General features: G+C 43.6%; 1 protein-coding gene across 1 annotated transcript; it reads left to right on the plus strand.

Moving 5' to 3' along the window:
* Window positions 1–9: 9 nt before the first annotated feature.
* atox1 (antioxidant 1 copper chaperone) lies at window positions 10–5,613 on the plus strand. Its single transcript, XM_052516720.1, has 4 exons — window positions 10–558; window positions 4,360–4,432; window positions 4,864–5,020; window positions 5,152–5,613. Exons 1-3 carry the CDS (start codon window positions 550–552, stop codon window positions 4,989–4,991), a joined length of 210 nt encoding a protein of 69 aa, XP_052372680.1. The 5' UTR covers window positions 10–549; the 3' UTR covers window positions 4,992–5,020; window positions 5,152–5,613.
* Window positions 5,614–20,331: the final 14,718 nt, after the last annotated feature.

Genomic DNA, 20,331 nt, shown 5'->3' on the forward strand with positions numbered 1-20,331 from the left:
AGCGCTGCGTGTTCGCCCATGGAGAAGACTGGGCTAGTCTTTATTTTTTGTTTGTTTATCTGAACAATTTAAATCTGCGGCAGAATCTATCGATATTGTGACACCATGTGTCACTTTTTCGCGAACTCGGCCATTGTTTCGTATTTGGTTAAATTGTAGCTGATTCCTAAAAAAAAAAGAAAGAATTCCAAAACGTTCCAGAATGATAAAACAACTTCCGCATTCCGGTGTGACATATTAAGGGATCTGGATAAGTTCCCTGCAACAATGATGCTATGGGGGAAAAAATGACTTCTCCCAAAATAATTTAATTGTAAATTGTTCTGCGAAAAAAATATATTACTCAGTACAATTGTGCTCTCATCCCACTAACGTTATACATGTGAATTTTGCCTAAAAAATGCCAAGTTACTTTAACCAATATCTAGCAAAGTGTTGATGGTCCCTAACTTTGATGTCGCTAGCCCGGCAGCAACACATTCACTACCTAGTTAGTGGTACAAGCTTTGAAAGAGGCGAAACTCAATTGATCTTGAACTCAACAGCAACATGACGACCGTAAGATGTGTTATTGTTACATTGTTAAGTAGCTAGCTGGTGCTGAGATTGCGGTGCTTTGATACATATACAGCTTGAAACTAATGCCTGCAAAATCGTGTAAATGTTCCTTACAGGCCAGAACGTTTAATACAATTATATTTACACGTAGTCTACCGCTTGTCTGTGCGTTTTGTCCTTGAGACAAAATATCCACAGGAAACGAACTCGTTGACCTGTAGCGAAATGCTTGTGCTTATAGTTCCGACAGTGCAGCAATTTCTAATAAGTAATCTAACAATTACACAACATGTACCCAAAACACACACATCTAAGTAAGGAATGGGTCTCAGGCACTGCATCTCAGTGCTTGAGGCGTCACTATAGACACACTGGTTCGATTCCAGGCTGTATCACAACCGGCCGTGATTGGGACCCCCTAGGGCAGCGGAAAGCGTCCTCCGGGTTTGGCCGGTGTAGGCCGTAATTGTAAATAAGAATTTGTTCTTAATTGACTTGCCTAGTTAAATAAAGGTTAAAATAAATAAATAAAATATATGCATATGTGGAGGAGCAATGTCAGAGCAGCATAGACTGAGATACAGTAGAATAGAATACAGTATATACATATGAAATGAGTAATGCAAGATATGTAAACATTATTAAAGTGACTAGTGTTCCATTTATTAAAGTGGCCAATGATTTCAAGTCTGTATGTAGGTTGCAGCCTATCTGCTAGTGATGGCTATTTAAAAGTCTGATGCCCTTGAGATAGAAGCTGTTTTTCAGTCTCTTGGTCCCCGCTTTGATGCACCTGTACTGACCTCGCCTTCTGGATGATAGCGGGGTGGACAGGCAGTGGCTCGGGTGGTGGTTGTCCTTGGTGATCTTTTTGGCCTTCCTGCGACATCGGGTGCTGTAGGTGTCATGGAGGGCAGGTAATTTGCCCCCTGTGATGTGTTGTTGCGCCTCCTTCACCACACTGTCTGTGTGGGTGGAGCATTTCAGTTTGTCAGTGATGTGTACACCGAGGAACTTAACTTTCTACCTTCTCCACCGCTGTCCCGTCAATGTGGATGGGGGGATGCTCCCTCTGCTGTTTCCTGAAGTCCATGATCGTCTTTGTTTTGTTGATGTTGAGTGAGTGGTTGTTTTCGTGGCACCACACTCCCGTAACCCTCACCTCCTCTCTGTAGGCTGTCTCGTCGTTGTTGGTAATCAAGCCTACCACTGTAGTGTCGTCTGCAAACTTGATGATTGAATTGGAGGCATGCGTGGCCACGCAGTCATTGGTGAACGGGAATACAGAAGGGGACTGAGCATGCACCCTTGTGGGGCCCCAGTGTTGAGGATCAGCGAAGTGGAGGTGTTGTTTCCTACCTTCACCACCTGGGGGTGGCCCATCAGGAAGTCCAGGACCCAATTGCACAGGGTGGGGTTCAGACCCAGGCGCTCAAGCTTAATGATGAGCTTTGAGAGTATTATGGTGTTGAATGCTGAGCTATAGTCAATGAACGGCATTCTTACGTAGGTATTCCTCTTGTCCACATGGGATAGGGCAGTGTGATGGCAATTGCATCGTCTGTGGACCTATTGGGGCAGTAAGCAAATTTAAGTGGGTGGCAGGTAAGATGGAGGTGAATTGGTCCTTGACTCGTCTCTTAAAGCACTTCATGATGACAGAGGTGAGTGCTACAGGGCAATAGTCATTTAGTTCATTTCGTTCAGTTTTGCATTCTTGGGTACAGGAACAATTGTGGCCGTCTTGAAGCATGTAGGGACAGCAGACTGGGATAGGGAGAGATTGAATATGTCCGTAAACACACCAACCAGCTGGTCTTGGTCTGTGCATGCTTTGAGGACGTGGCTAGGGATGCCGTCTGGATCAGCAGCCTTGCGAGGGTTAACACATTTAAATGTCTTACTCACATTGGCCACAGAGAAGGAGAGCCCACAGTCCTTGGTAGCGGGCCGGCGTCGGTGGAGCTGTGTTATCCTCAAAGCGGGTGAAGAAGCTGTTTAGCTTGTCCAGGAGCAAGACGTTGGTGTCTGCGACATGGCTAATTTTCCTTTTGTAGTTCGTGATTGTCTGTAGACCCTGCCACATACGTCTCGTGTCTGAGCTGTTTTTCAGCGACAGGGTCTGGGAGATTAGTCAGGATCGAGGGAAAGATGAACGGAGCAAAGTACAGAGAGGTCCTTGATGAAAACCTGCTCCATAGGTCTCAGGATCTCAGACTGGGGCGAAGGTTCACCTTCCAATAGGACAACGACCCTAAGCACACAACCAAGACAACGCAGGAGTAGCTTCGGGACCAGTCTCTAAATGACCTTGAGTGGCCCAGCCAGTGCCCGGACTTGAACCTGATCGAACACCTGGACATAGCTGTGCAGCGACGTTCCCCATCCAACCTGACAGAGCTTGAGAATATCTGCAGAGAAGAATGGGAGAAATTCCCCAAATACAGGTGTGCCAAGCTTGTAGCGTCATACCCAAGAAGACTCTAGGCTGTTTATCGCTGCCAAAGGTGCTTCAACAAAGTACTGACTAAAGGGTCTGAATATATAAGTTTTTTTATTTGTAATACATTTGCCAAAAAATTATATAAAACTGTTTTTGCTTTGTCATTATGGGTTATTGTGTTTTAGATGGATGAGGGGAAAATAAATATTTAATCAATTTTAGAATAAGTCTGTAACGTAACAAAATATGGCAAAAGTCAAGGGGTCGGAATACTTTCCGAATGCACTGTAGAAACTACAGAGTCAAAGCATTTATCCCAAGACCAATGCAGTGTGTTCACTGTGAAGCTTTTGGTTATGTAGCAAGTGCTTGCAGAAGGGAGAAGACAAGATGTCCAAGTTGTGGGAAAGATCATGTCATGTGTTATAAAAGTGATGAAGCAGTGGTCCTTCTGTAGCTCAGTTGGTAGAGCATGGCGCTTGTAACGCCAGGGTAGTGGGTTCGATTCCCGGGACCACCCATACGTAGAATGTATGCACACATGACTGTAAGTCGCTTTGGATAAAAGCGTCAGCTAAATGGCATATATTATTATTATTATATTATTATTATTATTATTATTATGAAAATGTGACATGTTGTAACTGTGGAGGGAACCATGAAGCCACGTCTTTGGAATGCCCCACAAGAAGGAAAGACAATGAGGTGCCCAAAGACAGCTGTCCAGAGCATTTCATATGCAACAGATGTTAAAAGGGTTGAGGGTTTGAATGGTGCTCCTGAAGAGTCCATGGTGGTGGACACTTTCACTGCAGAGCCGAATATATTGATCAAAGTCACCTTGTCCGAGAGAGATTTACATGGGTATCAAAATGTCACTCCAGGGTAAGCCTACACGAAACACAGCCCTTATTTAAGTGTTTCAAAAATCCCTTATGGGGAAAATGAATGGTGGAAAAAACGATTGGAACCATTTCCCTGTTTGACCTCTAGATTTTATGGGTATTATGACATCACCACTGTGGGGCTCTATAGGTTAACAATACTTTCCTGTGGATATTTTGTCTCAAATTTCAAGTAGCTGAAGAACAAATTAAATCGCACAGACAACCGATGTAGAGTAAGTTTAAATGTAATTTTATTCAACATTCTGGCTTGTAAGGAACATTTTACAGGCTGTATATGCCAATTAATTGTGTATTACAGCCTGATTTTATTACAGCCTGATTTAATCAAACGAATACATAGCTAGCTAGTTTAGCTAGTCATTGCTTGCTAACTGGTTAGCTGTCCCATACTAGCATGAGAATGACACACAACCCCTGGAATGTTAATCATTTTGTGAATTATTCCCACAGAAGCACGAATTCTTTGTGGACATGACATGTGAGGGATGCTCTGGGGCAGTCACCCGAGTCCTCAATAAACTGGGTGAGTAGCTAAATGTCACCCGAGTCCTCAATAAACTGGGTGAGTAGCTAAATGTCACCCGAGTCCTCAATAAACTGGGTGAGTCGCTAAATGTCACCCGAGTCCTCAATAAACTGGGTGAGTAGCTAAATGTCACCCGAGTCCTCAATAAACTGGGTGAGTAGCTAAATGTCACCCGAGTCCTCAATAAACTGGGTGAGTCGCTAAATGTCACCCGAGTCCTCAATAAACTGGGTGGGTAGCTAAATGTCACAGCAAATCCAGCATTCTGGAACATCTGTTATACAACACACACACAGGCTCACACACTTTGTTGAGAATGGTGTGCTTTGGTTTAGCTAAATTCAGCAAATATAGATTACTTGTGTCCTATTGACTGGCTTGCTAAAATGTGTTTTATTTTCTCTTTCTGTCTTATTTGTTGGCGTAAGGTGGTGTCCAATTTGAGATCGACCTCCCCAACAAGAAGGTTTTCATTGAGTCTGACAAGGACACGGATGTGCTTCTGGAAACACTTAAGAAGACTGGAAAGGCGGCTAACTACATCGGCCCCAAGTGACGAATCCTCCTCTTTTCTCTATAGAACAGGTGAACTCTCTACATATATTAAGTGACCATCAATTCAATATCGAACAAACTTCCCATCCATCCCTACAGCTCCTTCCTCTTCTCACCATCGCAACCTGTTTAGCCTTATCTTGTCCTTGTTTCTGTGTTAGCTGTTGGTTGGTGCTGATATGAAGGATGATCATGAGAAGAAAGAACCCTGGCTGACATGTCTTCATGGACCACTGGAATGAGCTTGCACTGCCAAGCTGTCCACTTTCAGTAATTTAAGCACTATTATTGATGTGTCCCAAATGCCACTATAAAGGCCCAGGTCCAAAGTAGGGCACTGTATACAGAATAGAGTACCCTTTTGGGACGAATCCACTGTGAATATCCAGTGTGATTGATGCGCAGGATTAAATATATCATGTTATCTATATGGGTTAACTTTACCGCAGGGAAATGAAAGGATGTAAAGATCGCTGTCTCTGCTTTGTCTTAACGAAAGCACCTATTGTAATTCACATTGATTTGGGGGGAACGACAACCATCCTGTATTACGTTTTCCTTTCGCTGTCTGAATATTGTTCATGTTTACCCACATGTCAAATAAATAAAATGGTGATTCTAGACACCTGTCCTCTTATTTCTTTATTTTCACACATAGTCAAACCTTCTGCGGAAGGCCGTCCTTAAAGAGCTGTTTATTATCCCAAGAAAATACGGCCTAATTTACATAAGAAATAATAAAAACAAAATTGGTCCGCATACAAGTTCTGATGAGTAACATATTATTTTAGTTTGGAGATGTCTTGCCAGATTGTATGATGTGACTACCACTAGGTGGTAGTGTTTATTCTTGGTTTAATTTGACAGGAGGATCCCTCCCCTTTTTCATCGATTGCGTGGAATTCGACTTCAGTTTCTTGCACAATGTCATGTACCTTCAGCCGTGCAAATGCCAACATCAGCCGTTTTCGTCAAAGATAAATGATTGAGCTGCAGTTAGTAGATTTGTAAATCATATAGCTTTTTCATGCTTATTCTGAAGGGGTAAGAGCGTTATGTAGTTTTATTAGAAAAAAGTACATTTTTAAGAAGACATGGTATGAGACACGGTGTATATACTATCTCTGAGACAATTTGCAATTGGGTCTACGGTGCTATGACAGGCAAACCATCCCTTACCCCTGTGTTAGTTGGTACAATCCGAACGGGACCTTCCACAAGTCCCAGGACAACGGACACTACCAATTCATAAAAGAGGGTGGCACAGCAGATGTAGAAAGACCACCCAAGATATCTGAACATCAGTGATGACTGTTCTTCGATGGACACCAGGAAGATGATTACAGTACTGGTACACAGGACCACTGGGAGGGATAGAACAAAAAAACAATGAAAACGTAATAATATATTGACAGAGAGGAAAATCTAAATAGAATTGTATTTGTCACGCGTGCCGAATACAACAAGTGTAGACCCTACAGTGAAATGCTTACCGGCCTTTAACTAACAACGCATTAAGAAGTTTTAAGAAGAAAAAAAGGTTTTTAGGTAAAAACAAAATAGAAAATATAAGTAACAAATAATTTAAAACATGAAGATAAAAACACCTTCCAAGTAACAAATACATCTGGCGTATAAAAGCTGATCTTGCATCCCGATCACATACAAATTCCCACCAATCATGTATTGCAGCCAACAGAAATCAGCATATAAACTAGCAAGTACTTTTTGACATCCTGGGCATTATGTAACCTGGAATACAAACTGATACTCCGTTTAACCATACGGAGCATATCTGTTTGGATTCATATCAATCTGGATTCCACTCCATGTCATAATGCTCTAATGTAGTGACAAATCATTAAGCGAGCACAAACACCTACCTGAGACATATTTCATAGCCTACCTGAGATAATATTTCATAGCCTACCTGAGACATATTTCATAGCCTACCTGAGATAATATTTCATAGCCTACCTGAGGTAATATTTCATAGCCTACCTGAGATAATATTTCATAGCCTACCTGAGATAATATTTCATAGCCTACCTGAGATAATATTTCATTGTCTACCTGAGATAATATTTCATTGTCTACCTGAGATAATATTTCATAGCCTACCTGAGATAATATTTCATAGCCTACCTGAGATAATATTTCATAGCCTACCTGAGATAATATTTCATTGTCTACCTGAGATAATATTTCATTGCCTACCTGAGATAATATTTCATAGCCTACCTGAGATAATATTTCATTGTCTACCTGAGATAATATTTCATAGCCTACCTGAGATAATATTTCATTGCCTACCTGAGATAATATTTCATTGTCTACCTGAGATAATATCGAGGAGTAGTGCAGCAATGACGCTCCTACCACTTTCTAGAGCTGGTCTGATAGTGAAAAGAGAAGCAAAGGAGAGAGCACTGGAGCCAGAGAGGACTATCCAAGACGAACTATATGTACCTGATAATGAATCAAATAGGTACTTATAAGGTATCTGACGTTCATGCCATCAACTTAGCCTGTGTTGACATTTGTACACATAGTAGTAGGCAGACAGTCAGCCATTTCAGGTGCATGTTTGTGTAATTTAGAGACAAACATCCACCATTTTAAAAAGAGACTAGGCCTCAAGTTTTAATATGCTATAATTGTAGTTATATACTGCAATTGAAGTTATATACTTTATAAACCTGTTCTCGTTCTCTTGAATTAAACAGATGTGTACGTCAATGTAGCCCAGTTTAATGAATAGCCCACATTCATCACATCTTGTGAGTGGGAGACTGCTGCCTGACAAAATGTGCTTACCCTGAAGAAAGAGCCTGATGTCATAACACTTTGAGTTTGATGACAGTATGTCACACATACACTACTACCAACATACTGTCACAGTGGCCCAATTGTTCTCTTGTACAGCGGTTTGGAATAGCACTGTATGCATTCCAAATGGCACCCTTATTCCCCCCGATAGCGTAGCGCTCTATAGGCCTCCGGTCAAAAGTAGTGCACTATAATGGGAGTATGGTGCGATTAGGGATGTAGTCACTCTCCCTCCACAAAAGGACAACATGTAACGGCAACGCTGCTCACCCATCCATGCTGGGAACCCGGTGCAACTGGAGAAGCCTTCGTAGCTGTTGCAGAGCCTAAAACAAGGCATTGTCCCCCCCACACATTGACTCTGTACCGGTACCCCCCTGTATATAGTCTCACTATTGTTATTTTACTGCTGCTCTTTAATTACTTGTTCATTGTATTTCTTATTCTTGTTCATATTCTTTATTATTGTTATTATTTTTGTATTCATGTTTGTATGGGTAGCCTAGTGGTTAGAGCGTTGGACTAGTAACCGGAAGGTTGCAAGTTCAAACCCCCGAGCTGGCGAGGTACAAATCTGTCGTTCTGCCCCTGAACAGGCAGTTAACCCACTGTTCCTAGGTTGTCATTGAAAATAAGAATTTGTTCTTAACTGACTTGCCTGGTTAAATAAAATTTTAAAAATAAAAAAATAAAAATGGCAAACAGGCCCTCGCTGGTCCCCTCCGGTTGGACCAGCCACCGTGGGGGCACACAGGCCCTCGCTGGTCCCCTCCGGTTGGACCAGCCACCATGGGGGCAAACAGGCCCTCGCTGGTCCCCTCCGGTTGGACCAGCCACCGTGGGGGCAAACAGGCCCTCGCTGGTCCCCTCCGGTTGGACCAGCCACCATGGGGGCAAACAGGCCCTCGCTGGTCCCCTCCGGTTGGACCAGCCACCGTGGGGGCAAACAGGCCCTCGCTGGTCCCCTCCGGTTGGACCAGCCACCGTGGGGGCACACAGGCCCTCGCTGGTCCCCTCCGGTTGGACCAGCCACCGTGGGGGCACACAGGCCCTCGCTGGTCCCCTCCGGTTGGACCAGCCACCGTGGGGGCACACAGGCACGTTGTATACAGACTAAACTCCACAGACACTATGGCTGTCATTACTGTTACTGGGCTCCTCATGCCACTCGTTATTGTCTTTCTCTGTTCCTCAGATGTTCTTCAAAATGTCCTCTTTCAAGCAGCTCAGTCACATTAATTCATTACTGGAAGATCAGGCATAGCTTTTTAGTTTACACGTTATAGCCTATCTGATTGAAATGGTTAGGCTTCTTTGGTTCAGAAATGGTTGTGTCCAATGACAGCCTTGGATCTTTGTGTTCCTGCATTCAGAATGTGATGTGTATTCTGTTCTATCAATGATATCATGTTTATTCTTTTACAGATGATACTGGCTTAGCTAGACGGTCACAAATACAGTCTATTTGCTTTTGTGATTTTGGCAAACGTCGTCCATAAGGCAGGTATATCTGGGAACAGATGCCTATTAAATACTGTTTTTGTAAACAATCATCTGTATTGCTGTCATCCACATCTAGTGACAACGCTTCACTCAACTTATTCATTGTAGAAGGAGATCTATGGAAACAGGAAGACTTATTTTTGTAATTCATACCATTTTTTAAATTTTTTTTTTTCTAAATAAAATAAATAAAAGTAATAATAATAATTTATAAATAAATACATTTGCGACTGAATTAATCAAACAGTAATTAAACACAATATTAGGTCATAGATAACTTACTGTAGGTGTTATTAAAATGTACATTAAAATATTTGTCACTTTTTGGAATTTGTGCCAAGACCCAAGACTGTTGCTTGTTTAATATAGAGACTGATTGATGAGCTACGATTGAATAATTGGCTGTTCAATCAAGTGTCTCAACAGCTCAGATAGGAAATCCCAGGGAGGTACAGTAAATTCACCCTCCTCTCACTACCCTGTCTGACTCTTTCCTGAGTTGACCAGCGAGGCTGTCCTCCTGAGGGGAGGGAAACGCTCCTGTTAGATCCTGTGGTCCCTGCCAAAGGAAACAGAAATCTGACTTATCGAGATTTGAGTTAAATGTGCATATGGAGTGCCGAGAGTAAATATGCAACAGTGGGCATACAGACATGGTTGGATTGGCTGAAATAATATTTATTTTCTGCACTGCCCACATCATTAGATTTAATTCAAATCTAAATCAAATCACATTTTATTATTCACATGCGCGAATACAACTGGTGTAGGTAGACCTTACAGTGAAATTATGAATACAACTGGTGTAGGTAGACCTTACAGTGAAATGCTGAATACAACTGGTGTAGTAGACCTTACAGTGAAATGATGAATACAACTGGTGTAGTAGACCTTACAGTGAAATGCTGAATACAACTGGTGTAGTAGACCTTACAGTGAAATGATGAATACAACTGGTGTAGTAGACCTTACAGTGAAATGATGAATACAACTGGTGTAGTAGACCTTACAGTGAAATGCTGAATACAACTGGTGTAGTAGACCTTACAGTGAAATGCTGAATACAACTGGTGTAGGTAGACCTTACAGTGAAATGCTGAATACAACTGGTGTAGGTAGACCTTACAGTGAAATGCTGAATACAACTGGTGTAGTAGACCTTACAGTGAAATGATGAATACAACTGGTGTAGGTAGACCTTACAGTGAAATGATGAATACAACTGGTGTAGGTAGACCTTACAGTGAAATGCTGAATACAACTGGTGTAGTAGACCTCACAGTGAAATGCTCACTTACGAGCCCCTAACCAACAATGTAGTTTAAAAAGAAATACAAACATGAATACAAAAATAATAATAATAAAGAATATGAACAAGAATAAGAAATAAAATGAACAAGTAATTAAAGAGCAGCAGTAAAATAACAATAGTGAGACTATATACAGGGGGTACCGGTACAGAGTCAATGTGCGGGGGGGACAATGCCTTGTTTTAGGCTCCACTAGCCTACAGATGTCAGGGGGGGGGGGCAATGCCTTGTTTTAGGCTCCACTAGCCTACAGATGTCAGGGGGGGGGGGACAATGCCTTGTTTTAGGCTCCACTAGCCTACAGATGTCAGGGGGGGGGGGGACAATGCCTTGTTTTAGGCTCCACTAGCCTACAGATGTCAGGGGGGCGGTGCCTTGTTTTAGGCTCCACTAGCCTACAGATGTCAGGGGGGACAATGCCTTGTTTTAGGCTCCACTAGCCTACAGATGTCAGGGGGCAATGCCTTGTTTTAGGCTCCACTAGCCTACAGATGTCAGGGGGGACAATGCCTTGTTTTAGGCTCCACTAGCCTACAGATGTCAGGGGGGACAATGCCTTGTTTTAGGCTCCACAAGCCTACAGATGTCAGGGGGGACAATGCCTTGTTTTAGGCTCCACTAGGTTACAGATGTCAGGGGGGCAGTGCCTTGTTTTAGGCTCCACTAGCCTACAGATGTCAGGGGGGGGGGGGACAATGCCTTGTTTTAGGCTCCACTAGCCTACAGATGTCAGGGGGGACAGTGCCTTGTTTTAGGCTCCACTAGCCTACAGATGTCAGGGGGACAATGCCTTGTTTTAGGCTCCACTAGCCTACAGATGTCAGGGGGGACAATGCCTTGTTTTAGGCTCCACTAGCCTACAGATGTCAGGGGAACGACAATGCCTTGTTTTAGGCTCCACTAGCCTACAGATGTCAGGGGGAACAATGCCTTGTTTTAGGCTCCACTAGCCTACAGATGTCAGGGGGACAATGCCTTGTTTTAGGCTCCACTAGCCTACAGATGTCAGGGGGGACAATGCCTTGTTTTAGGCTCCACTAGCCTACAGACGTCAGGGGGGCAGTGCCTTGTTTTAGGCTCCACTAGCCTACAGATGTCAGGGGGGACAATGCCTTGTTTTAGGCTCCACTAGCCTACAGATGTCAGGGGGGACAATGCCTTGTTTTAGGCTCCACTAGCCTACAGATGTCAGGGGGACAGTGCCTTGTTTTAGGCTCCACTAGCCTACAGATGTCAGGGGGGCGGTGCCTTGTTTTAGGCTCCACTAGCCTACAGATGTCAGGGGGGACAATGCCTTGTTTTAGGCTCCACTAGCCTACAGATGTCAGGGGGGCAATGCCTTGTTTTAGGCTCCACTAGCCTACAGATGTCAGGGGGACAATGCCTTGTTTTAGGCTCCACAAGCCTACAGATGTCAGGGGGGACAATGCCTTGTTTTAGGCTCCACTAGGTTACAGATGTCAGGGGGGGCAGTGCCTTGTTTTAGGCTCCACTAGCCTACAGATGTCAGGGGGGGGGGGACAATGCCTTGTTTTAGGCCCCACTAGCCTACAGATGTCAGGGGGGACAGTGCCTTGTTTTAGGCTCCACTAGCCTACAGATGTCAGGGGGGACAATGCCTTGTTTTAGGCTCCACTAGCCTACAGATGTCAGGGGGACAATGCCTTGTTTTAGGCTCCACTAGCCTACAGATGTCAGGGGGAACGACAATGCCTTGTTTTAGGCTCCACTAGCCTACAGATGTCAGGGGGGAACAATGCCTTGTTTTAGGCTCCACTAGCCTACAGATGTCAGGGGGACAATGCCTTGTTTTAGGCTCCACTAGCCTACAGATGTCAGGGGGGACAATGCCTTGTTTTAGGCTCCACTAGCCTACAGACGTCAGGGGGGCAGTGCCTTGTTTTAGGCTCCACTAGCCTACAGATGTCAGGGGGGGGGGACAATGCCTTGTTTTAGGCTCCACTAGCCTACAGATGTCAGGGGGGGACAATGCCTTGTTTTAGGCTCCACTAGCCTACAGATGTCAGGGGGGGGTGACAGTGCCTTGTTTTAGGCTCCACTAGCCTACAGATGTCAGGGGGACAATGCCTTGTTTTAGGCTCCACTAGCCTACAGATGTCAGGGGGGCAATGCCTTGTTTTAGGCTCCACTAGCCTACAGATGTCAGGGGGGACAATGCCTTGTTTTAGGCTCCACTAGCCTACAGATGTCAGGGGGACAGTGCCTTGTTTTAGGCTCCACTAGCCTACAGATGTCAGGGGGACGACGACAATGCCTCGTTTTAGGCTCCACTAGCCTACAGATGTCAGGGGGGACAGTGCCTTGTTTTAGGCTCCACTAGCCTACAGATGTCAGGGGGGACAATGCCTTGTTTTAGGCTCCACCAGCCTACAGATGTCAGGGGGGACAGTGCCTTGTTTTAGGCTCCACTAGCCTACAGATGTCGGGGGGACAATGCCTTGTTTTAGGCTCCACTAGCCTACAGATGTCAGGGGGGACAATGCCTTGTTTTAGGCTCCACTAGCCTACAGATGTCAGGGGGACAATGCCTTGTTTTAGGCTCCACTAGCCTACAGATGTCAGGGGGGACAATGCCTTGTTTTAGGCTCCACTAGCCTACAGATGTCAGGGGGGACAATGCCTTGTTTTAGGCTCCACTAGCCTACAGATGTCAGGGGGGCAATGCCTTGTTTTAGGCTCCACTAGCCTACAGATGTCAGGGGGGAGGGCAATGCCTTGTTTTAGGCTCCACTAGCCTACAGATGTCAAATTGAAGGAGGTGATGAAAATACATGGTTGGTGTCTATAAACTCTGACTTTACACAGCCAACAATGGAACACAATGGAGCCGGATATTAAAGCCACAATCTATAATTAGTTTACCAGCCAAACAGCAGCCTTGCCTCTTTAAATACCATTTCGTAGTATGATTGAAGGTGAACAAAATAAAGCAAATTAATACTTAGTGATACTTTTTAGACAACATAAATCCAGTCCCAGCTGCTGCTGATGGATACTGTGAGGCCTGTCTTTTCAAACAAATACCAAGAATCAGACAGCATTTATTGTGGAGCTGCAGCAATGATCGACATCAGAACACCTCGGGCTTGTTCTGACGAGCTCACAGCAGTGATTTTCATTGCATTCCAACGTTGATTGTCTCCTCTGGCCAGGAAGGCTGATAGTGCTGCTGATAACATGGAGCAGGTAGACTGATCTCAGATCAGTGGTTTGTTTAGACTTCCTCCTCTTCTAAAATCATAGCTCCATCTATAAAAATGGCAGCTGCAGACATGACACAGAGACGGATACAGACACAGAGACGGATACAGACACAGAGACGGATACAGACACAGAGACGGATACAGACACAGAGACATTTAGAGACACGGAGACATTCAGACACATTTAGAGACACAGAGACATTTAGAGACATAAAGACATTTAGAGACACAGAGACATTCAGACACATTTAGAGACACATACACATTTAGAGACATTTAGAGACACAGAGACATTTAGAGACACGGAGACATTCAGACACATTTAGAGACAGAGACATTTAGAGACATAAAGACATTTAGAGACACGGAGACATTCAGACACATTTAGAGACAGAAACATTTAGAGACATAGCTGTAGCTGTAGCTCAGTTGGTAGAGCATGGCGCTTGTAACGCCAGGGTAGTGGGTTCGATTCCCGGGACCACCCATACGTAGAATGTATGCACACATGACTGTAAGTCGCTTTGGATAAAAGCGTCTGCTAAATGGCATATATATATATATACATAAAGACATTTAGAGACACGGAGACATTTAGAGACATTTAGAGACAGAGACATTTAGAGACAGAGACATTTAGAGACACAGAGACATTTAGAGACACAGAGACATTTAGAGACACATACAAAGAGACATTTAGAGACATGGACATTTAGAGACATAGAGACAGAGACATTTAGAGACACATACAAAGAGACATTTAGAGACACAGAGACATTTGGAGACAGAGACATATAGAGACATTTAGAGACAGAAACATTTATAGAGACAGAGACATTTAGAGACAAAGAGACATTTAGAGACAGAGAGACATTTAGAGACAGAGAGACATTTAGAGACATAGAGACAGGAACATTTAGAGATAGAGACATTTAGAGACACAAAGACATTTAGAGATACAGAGACATTTAGAGACAGATAGACAGAGACATTTAGAGATACAGAGACATTTATAGACAGATAGACAGAGACATTTAGAGATACGAAGACATTTAGAGACATTTAGAGATACAGAGACATTTAGAGACATTTAGAGATACAGATACATTTATAGACAGATAGATAGAGACATTTAGAGATACGAAGACATTTAGAGACATTTAGAGATACAGAGACATTTAGAGACATTTAGCGATACAGAGACATTTATAGACATTTAGAGATACAGAGACATTTATAGACAGATAGATAGAGACATTTAGAGACATAGAGACATTTAGAGACAGAGACATTTAGAGATACAGAGACATTTAGAGATACAGAGACATTTATAGACAGATAGATAGAGACATTTAGAGACATAGAGACATTTAGAGACAGAGACATTTAGAGATACAGAGACATTTATAGACAGATAGACAGAGACATTTAGAGATACAGAGACATTTATAGACAGATAGACAGAGACATTTAGAGATACAGAGACATTTATAGACATTTAGAGATACAGAGACATTTATAGACATTTAGAGATACAGAGACATTTATAGACAGATAGATAGAGACATTTAGAGACATAGATACATTTAGAGACAGAGACATTTAGAGACATAGAGACATTTAGAGATACAGAGACGTTTATAGACAGATAGATAGAGACATTTAGAGACATAGAGACATTTAGAGACAGAGACATTTAGAGATACAGAGACATTTAGAGACATAGAGACATTTAGAGACAGAGACATTTAGAGATACAGAGACATTTATAGACAGATAGACAGAGACATTTAGAGATACAGAGACATTTATAGACAGATAGACAGAGACATTTAGAGATACAGAGACATTTATAGACATTTAGAGATACAGAGAGATTTATAGACAGATAGATAGAGACATTTAGAGACATAGATACATTTAGAGACAGAGACATTTAGAGACATAGAGACATTTAGAGACATGGAGACATTTAGAGACACAGAGACATTTGGAGAATCAGAGACATTTAGAGACAGAGACATTTAGCGACATACAGATGGAGACATTTAGAGACAGCGAAATGTAGAGACAGACCAATTTAGAGACAGAGACATAGACACAGAGACATTTAGAAACATAGAGATAGAGACGTTTACAGAGAGAGACATGTTTAGACCCCGAGACACAGAGACATTAAGAAACAGAGACATTTAGACACATATTTTATTTATTTTATTTCACCTTTATATGGACATTTAGAGATACAGAGACATTTGGACACACAGAGACATTTGGAGACATTTCTGACATTTAGAGACACAGAGACATTTTGAGACACAGAGATATTTGGAGACATAGAGACATTTAGACACACAGAGACATTTTGAGACACAGAGACATTTAGAGACATTTAGAGACATAGAGACATTTAGAAACATAGAGACAGAGACATTTGGAGACACAGAACACAGAGAAATTAGGAGACAGAGACATTTAGAGACATAGAGACATTTGGAGACAGAGACATTTAGAGACACAGAGACATTTACAGACAGAGAGAGACACAGAGACAGACTGCTCTACTGCTCAAACAGAAGACAATAACAGACTCAGCCTCTATCCGAGCCTCATAGAAAAAGACACCTTTAGACACAAGACAACTCCAGACACAGATTATCCTCTCATGCTCATGCAGACACTAACATAACACACACATAACCCCTATCAGAACTTCAAATAGAAAAAAGACTAGCCTCTAGGAAGAACCCAAAATGGACGATGTGTTTATTTGAGAGAGTTGAAGCCACATGTTCTGTGACTGAAAGACATTGGAGTCATCCTAAAAATGGAATTAAGAACACTGCACTCTTTAATTTGTTAACAATAAACAGACCGGTTTATGCTCAAATTTACGATGTCAATTTTTAAGATTTAGTGAAAGTTTCAGTAAAGTAACTTTTCTGTGGAATCTCAAATTAATGACCAATGTCCTTAATTCCTCTGTGCGTCCTGAACACCCTGTTTCATCTCCTCTGTCCAGCTGGGCAGGACGTGAGCCAAAGTGCCTGGCCAGACCAGAACACTAAGCACAGGCTGTGATTCAGTACTCCCATACACCACGTCATCAGAGTTTTAAACAGTGGGCTACGTCTGCAGACATTTCACTACTCAGAGGCACTAGTCGGCTGCCATGCTGGCAGATAATCCTCAGTTATAGCCTGTTGAAAGGTCTCTTCATCTGTTGGACTGTAGTAAAATATACTGTCCTATTTCAAGAATGGATAATGACTACTATTAGCTATATTAATGTAGCTAGAAGATATGTCAGACAGTCTATAGGGCTTCACTGTTCTGCACTGTTCTTCACTGTCCTTGATAGTCATTTTAAGTAATCTATGCATTCTAGCTATTATCCCAGTCAGTTAATGTGAGAATGAAAGAACTTCAAAAATAGGTCTTCTTCTCTGCATCTTGCCAAAATAGGTCTTCTTCTCTGCATCTTGCCAAAATAGGTCTTCTTCTCTGCATCTTGCCAAAATAGGTCTTCTTCTCTGCATCCTGCCAAAATAGGTCTTCTTCTCTGCATCTTGCCAAAATAGGTCTTCTTCTCTGCATCCTGCCCAAATAGGTCTTCTTCTCTGCATCTTGCCAAAATAGCTCTTCTTCTCTGCATCCTGACAAAATAGGTCCTTTTATTTCAAGATAATCAAATACACGTTTTCTCTCAATATGAACAATTTGACATCTGTAGGCTAGTGAAGCCTAAAACACATCACGGATGGGCCTAAAAACTGCTCCACACGATGACATCACCGTCAGCGTCACCTGGTGTCCTCTGTGTGTCTCTGTGTAATTACAGAGAGTACAACTAACTGCCAATCAGTATAAGTCTCCAGGGTTACTATGTGGTCAGACAGACAGTTACGATAGCATGGCCTCAGAGTTGTTTGTGCGAGACATCACACACAGATATGGGACCAGGTTGGTGCAACAGAGCAAGAACAAAGAACATATTAGGGTGAGGGGAAAAACATTCTGCATAACAACATTCATGCATTTGATTTGATTTGTTTTGATATATTAGCATTTCATTAGCCGACGCAAATAGCGACAGCTAGTCTTAGTGGGGTCTGACACATAACACAAAAATACATGACAGACAAAATAGTTTACAATTGACACTTATTTAAAACATTGACATATATTTTGTGTGTGTGTGTGTGTGTGTGTGTGTGTGTGTGTGTGTGTGTGTGTGTGTGTGTGTGTGTGTGTGTGTGTGTGTGTGTGTGTGTGTGTGTGGTGTGGTGTGGTGTGGTGTGGTGTGGTGTGTGTGTGTGTGTGTGTGTGTGTGTGTGTGTGTGTGTGTGTGTGTGTGTGTGTGTGTGTGTGTGTGTGTGTGTGTGTGTGGTGTGTGTGTGTGTGTGTGTGTGTGTGTGTGTGTGTGTGTGTGTGTGTGTGTGTGTGTGTCTGTGTCACATTCTGACCTTTATTCCTTTGTTTTGTTTTTATTTAGTATGGTCAGGGTGTGAGTTGGGGTGGAAAGTCTATGTTAGTTTTTCTATATTTTCAGTCTTTGTGTGTCTGCACCAGATAGAACTGTTTCGGTTGTCACTTTGTTGTTTTTTTGTATTTTTGAAGTGTTCAGTTGTTTATTAAAAAGATGAACACTAACCACGCTGCGCTTTGGTCCTCTCCTTTTTCCACCGACGACAACCAGAACAGAACCACCCACCAAAAAAGGACCAAGCAGCGTGGTATTGGGCAGCAGCAGCAGGAGCAGCGCTATAAGGAGGAATGGACATGGGAGGACATTCTGGACGGCAAGGGTTGCAACACATGGGAGGAGATCCTGGCTGGAAGGGATGGGCTCCCATGGGAACAGGTGGAGGCAGCCAGGAGAGCGGAGGCAGCAGCTAAAGGGAGCCAGCGCTTTGAGGGAACACGGCTGGCAAGGAAGCCCGAGAGACAGCCCCAAAAATGTATTGGGGGGGAGGCACACGGGGAGTGTGGCGAGTTCAGGTAGGAGACCTGCGCCAACTTTCCATGCTTACCGGAGAGCGAGAGGGACCGGGCAGGCACGGTGTCCCCGGTGCGTGTGCATAGCCTGGTGCGGTACATTCCAGTTCCTCGTATTGGCCGGGCTAGAGTGGGCATCGAGCCAGGTGCCATAAAGCTGGCTCTACGCATCTGGTCTCCAGTGCGTCTCCTCGGGCCGGCGTACATGGCACCAGCCTTACGCATGGTGTCCCCGGTTCGCCAGCACAGCCCAGTGTGGGCTATTCCACCTCGCCGCACTGGCCTGGCTACGGGGAGCATTCAACCAGGTAAGGTTGGGCAGGCTCGGTGCTCAAGAGCTCCAGTGTGCCTGCACGGTCCAGTCTACCCAGTGCCACCTCCACGCACCAGCCCTCCAGTGGCAGCCCCCCGCACCAGGCTGTCTCTTCTCCCTACAGGTGCTCCCGCCTGTCCAGCGCTGCCAGATCCTTCCTCCTGCCCAGCGCCGCCAGAGTCTCCCGTCTGTCCTGAGCCGCCAGTCTCTCGTCTGTCCTGAGCCGCCAGAGCAGCCAGTCTGTCCTGAGCCGCCAGAGCCGCCAGTCTGTCCTGAGCCGCCAGAGCCGCCAGTCTGTCCTGAACCGCCAGAACCGCCAGTCTGTCCTGAGCCGCCAGAGCCGCCGGTCTGTCCTGAGCCGCCAGAGCCGCCAGCCAGCCAGGAGCCGCCAGCCAGGAGCCGCCAGAGCCGCCAGCCAGCCAGGAGCCACCAGAGCCACCAGCCAGCCAGGAGCCACCAGAGCCGCCAGCCAGCCAGGAGCCGCCAGAGCCGCCAGCCAGCCAGGAGCAAGATCTTACCTATTTTTTCTAACTTTCTATTAAAATGTATTGGAGTGAGATCAGTTATTTATTTTGGAATGTGTATATCGATTATATCCACATCACCATCAGCCATTTTATTGTTGAACTACATGGTAATGTAAAAGTCATATTTTTTAGTGATCCAATACGTAATATGATCATCACTGATCATCGTTTGGTTGTAAATCCAGAGAGGTTAGAAAAATGATCTAGATCCTCTATGAGGCTGTGGATCCAAGTTGTGGATTTAAAAGAAAACATGAATCATCAGCGTACAATGACACCTTTGTATTTAAGCCACGGATTTCTAATGCCTTGATTCTATTGATGGATCTGATTTTAATAGCTAACAATGTGATAGCCATAATAAAAAGATATGCCGATAGTGGACAACTTTGTTTAACTCCTCTTGACAGTTTAAAACTTTATGAGAAGTAGCCATTATTTACTATTTTACACCTAGGGGTACTATACATGATTTTAACCCATTTTATGAAATTCTTCAAAATTGAAATGTTCCAGGCATTTATATATAAACTCAAGTCGTACTTTATCATAAACCTTTTCAAGGTCAGCTATGAATAGCAGGCCTGGTTTCCCAGATTTGTCATAGTGTTCTTTTGTTTACAATACTTGCAGTATC

This window comes from Oncorhynchus keta, chromosome 4 (assembly GCF_023373465.1).
Source record: "Oncorhynchus keta strain PuntledgeMale-10-30-2019 chromosome 4, Oket_V2, whole genome shotgun sequence".
Lineage (NCBI taxonomy): Eukaryota > Metazoa > Chordata > Actinopteri > Salmoniformes > Salmonidae > Oncorhynchus > Oncorhynchus keta.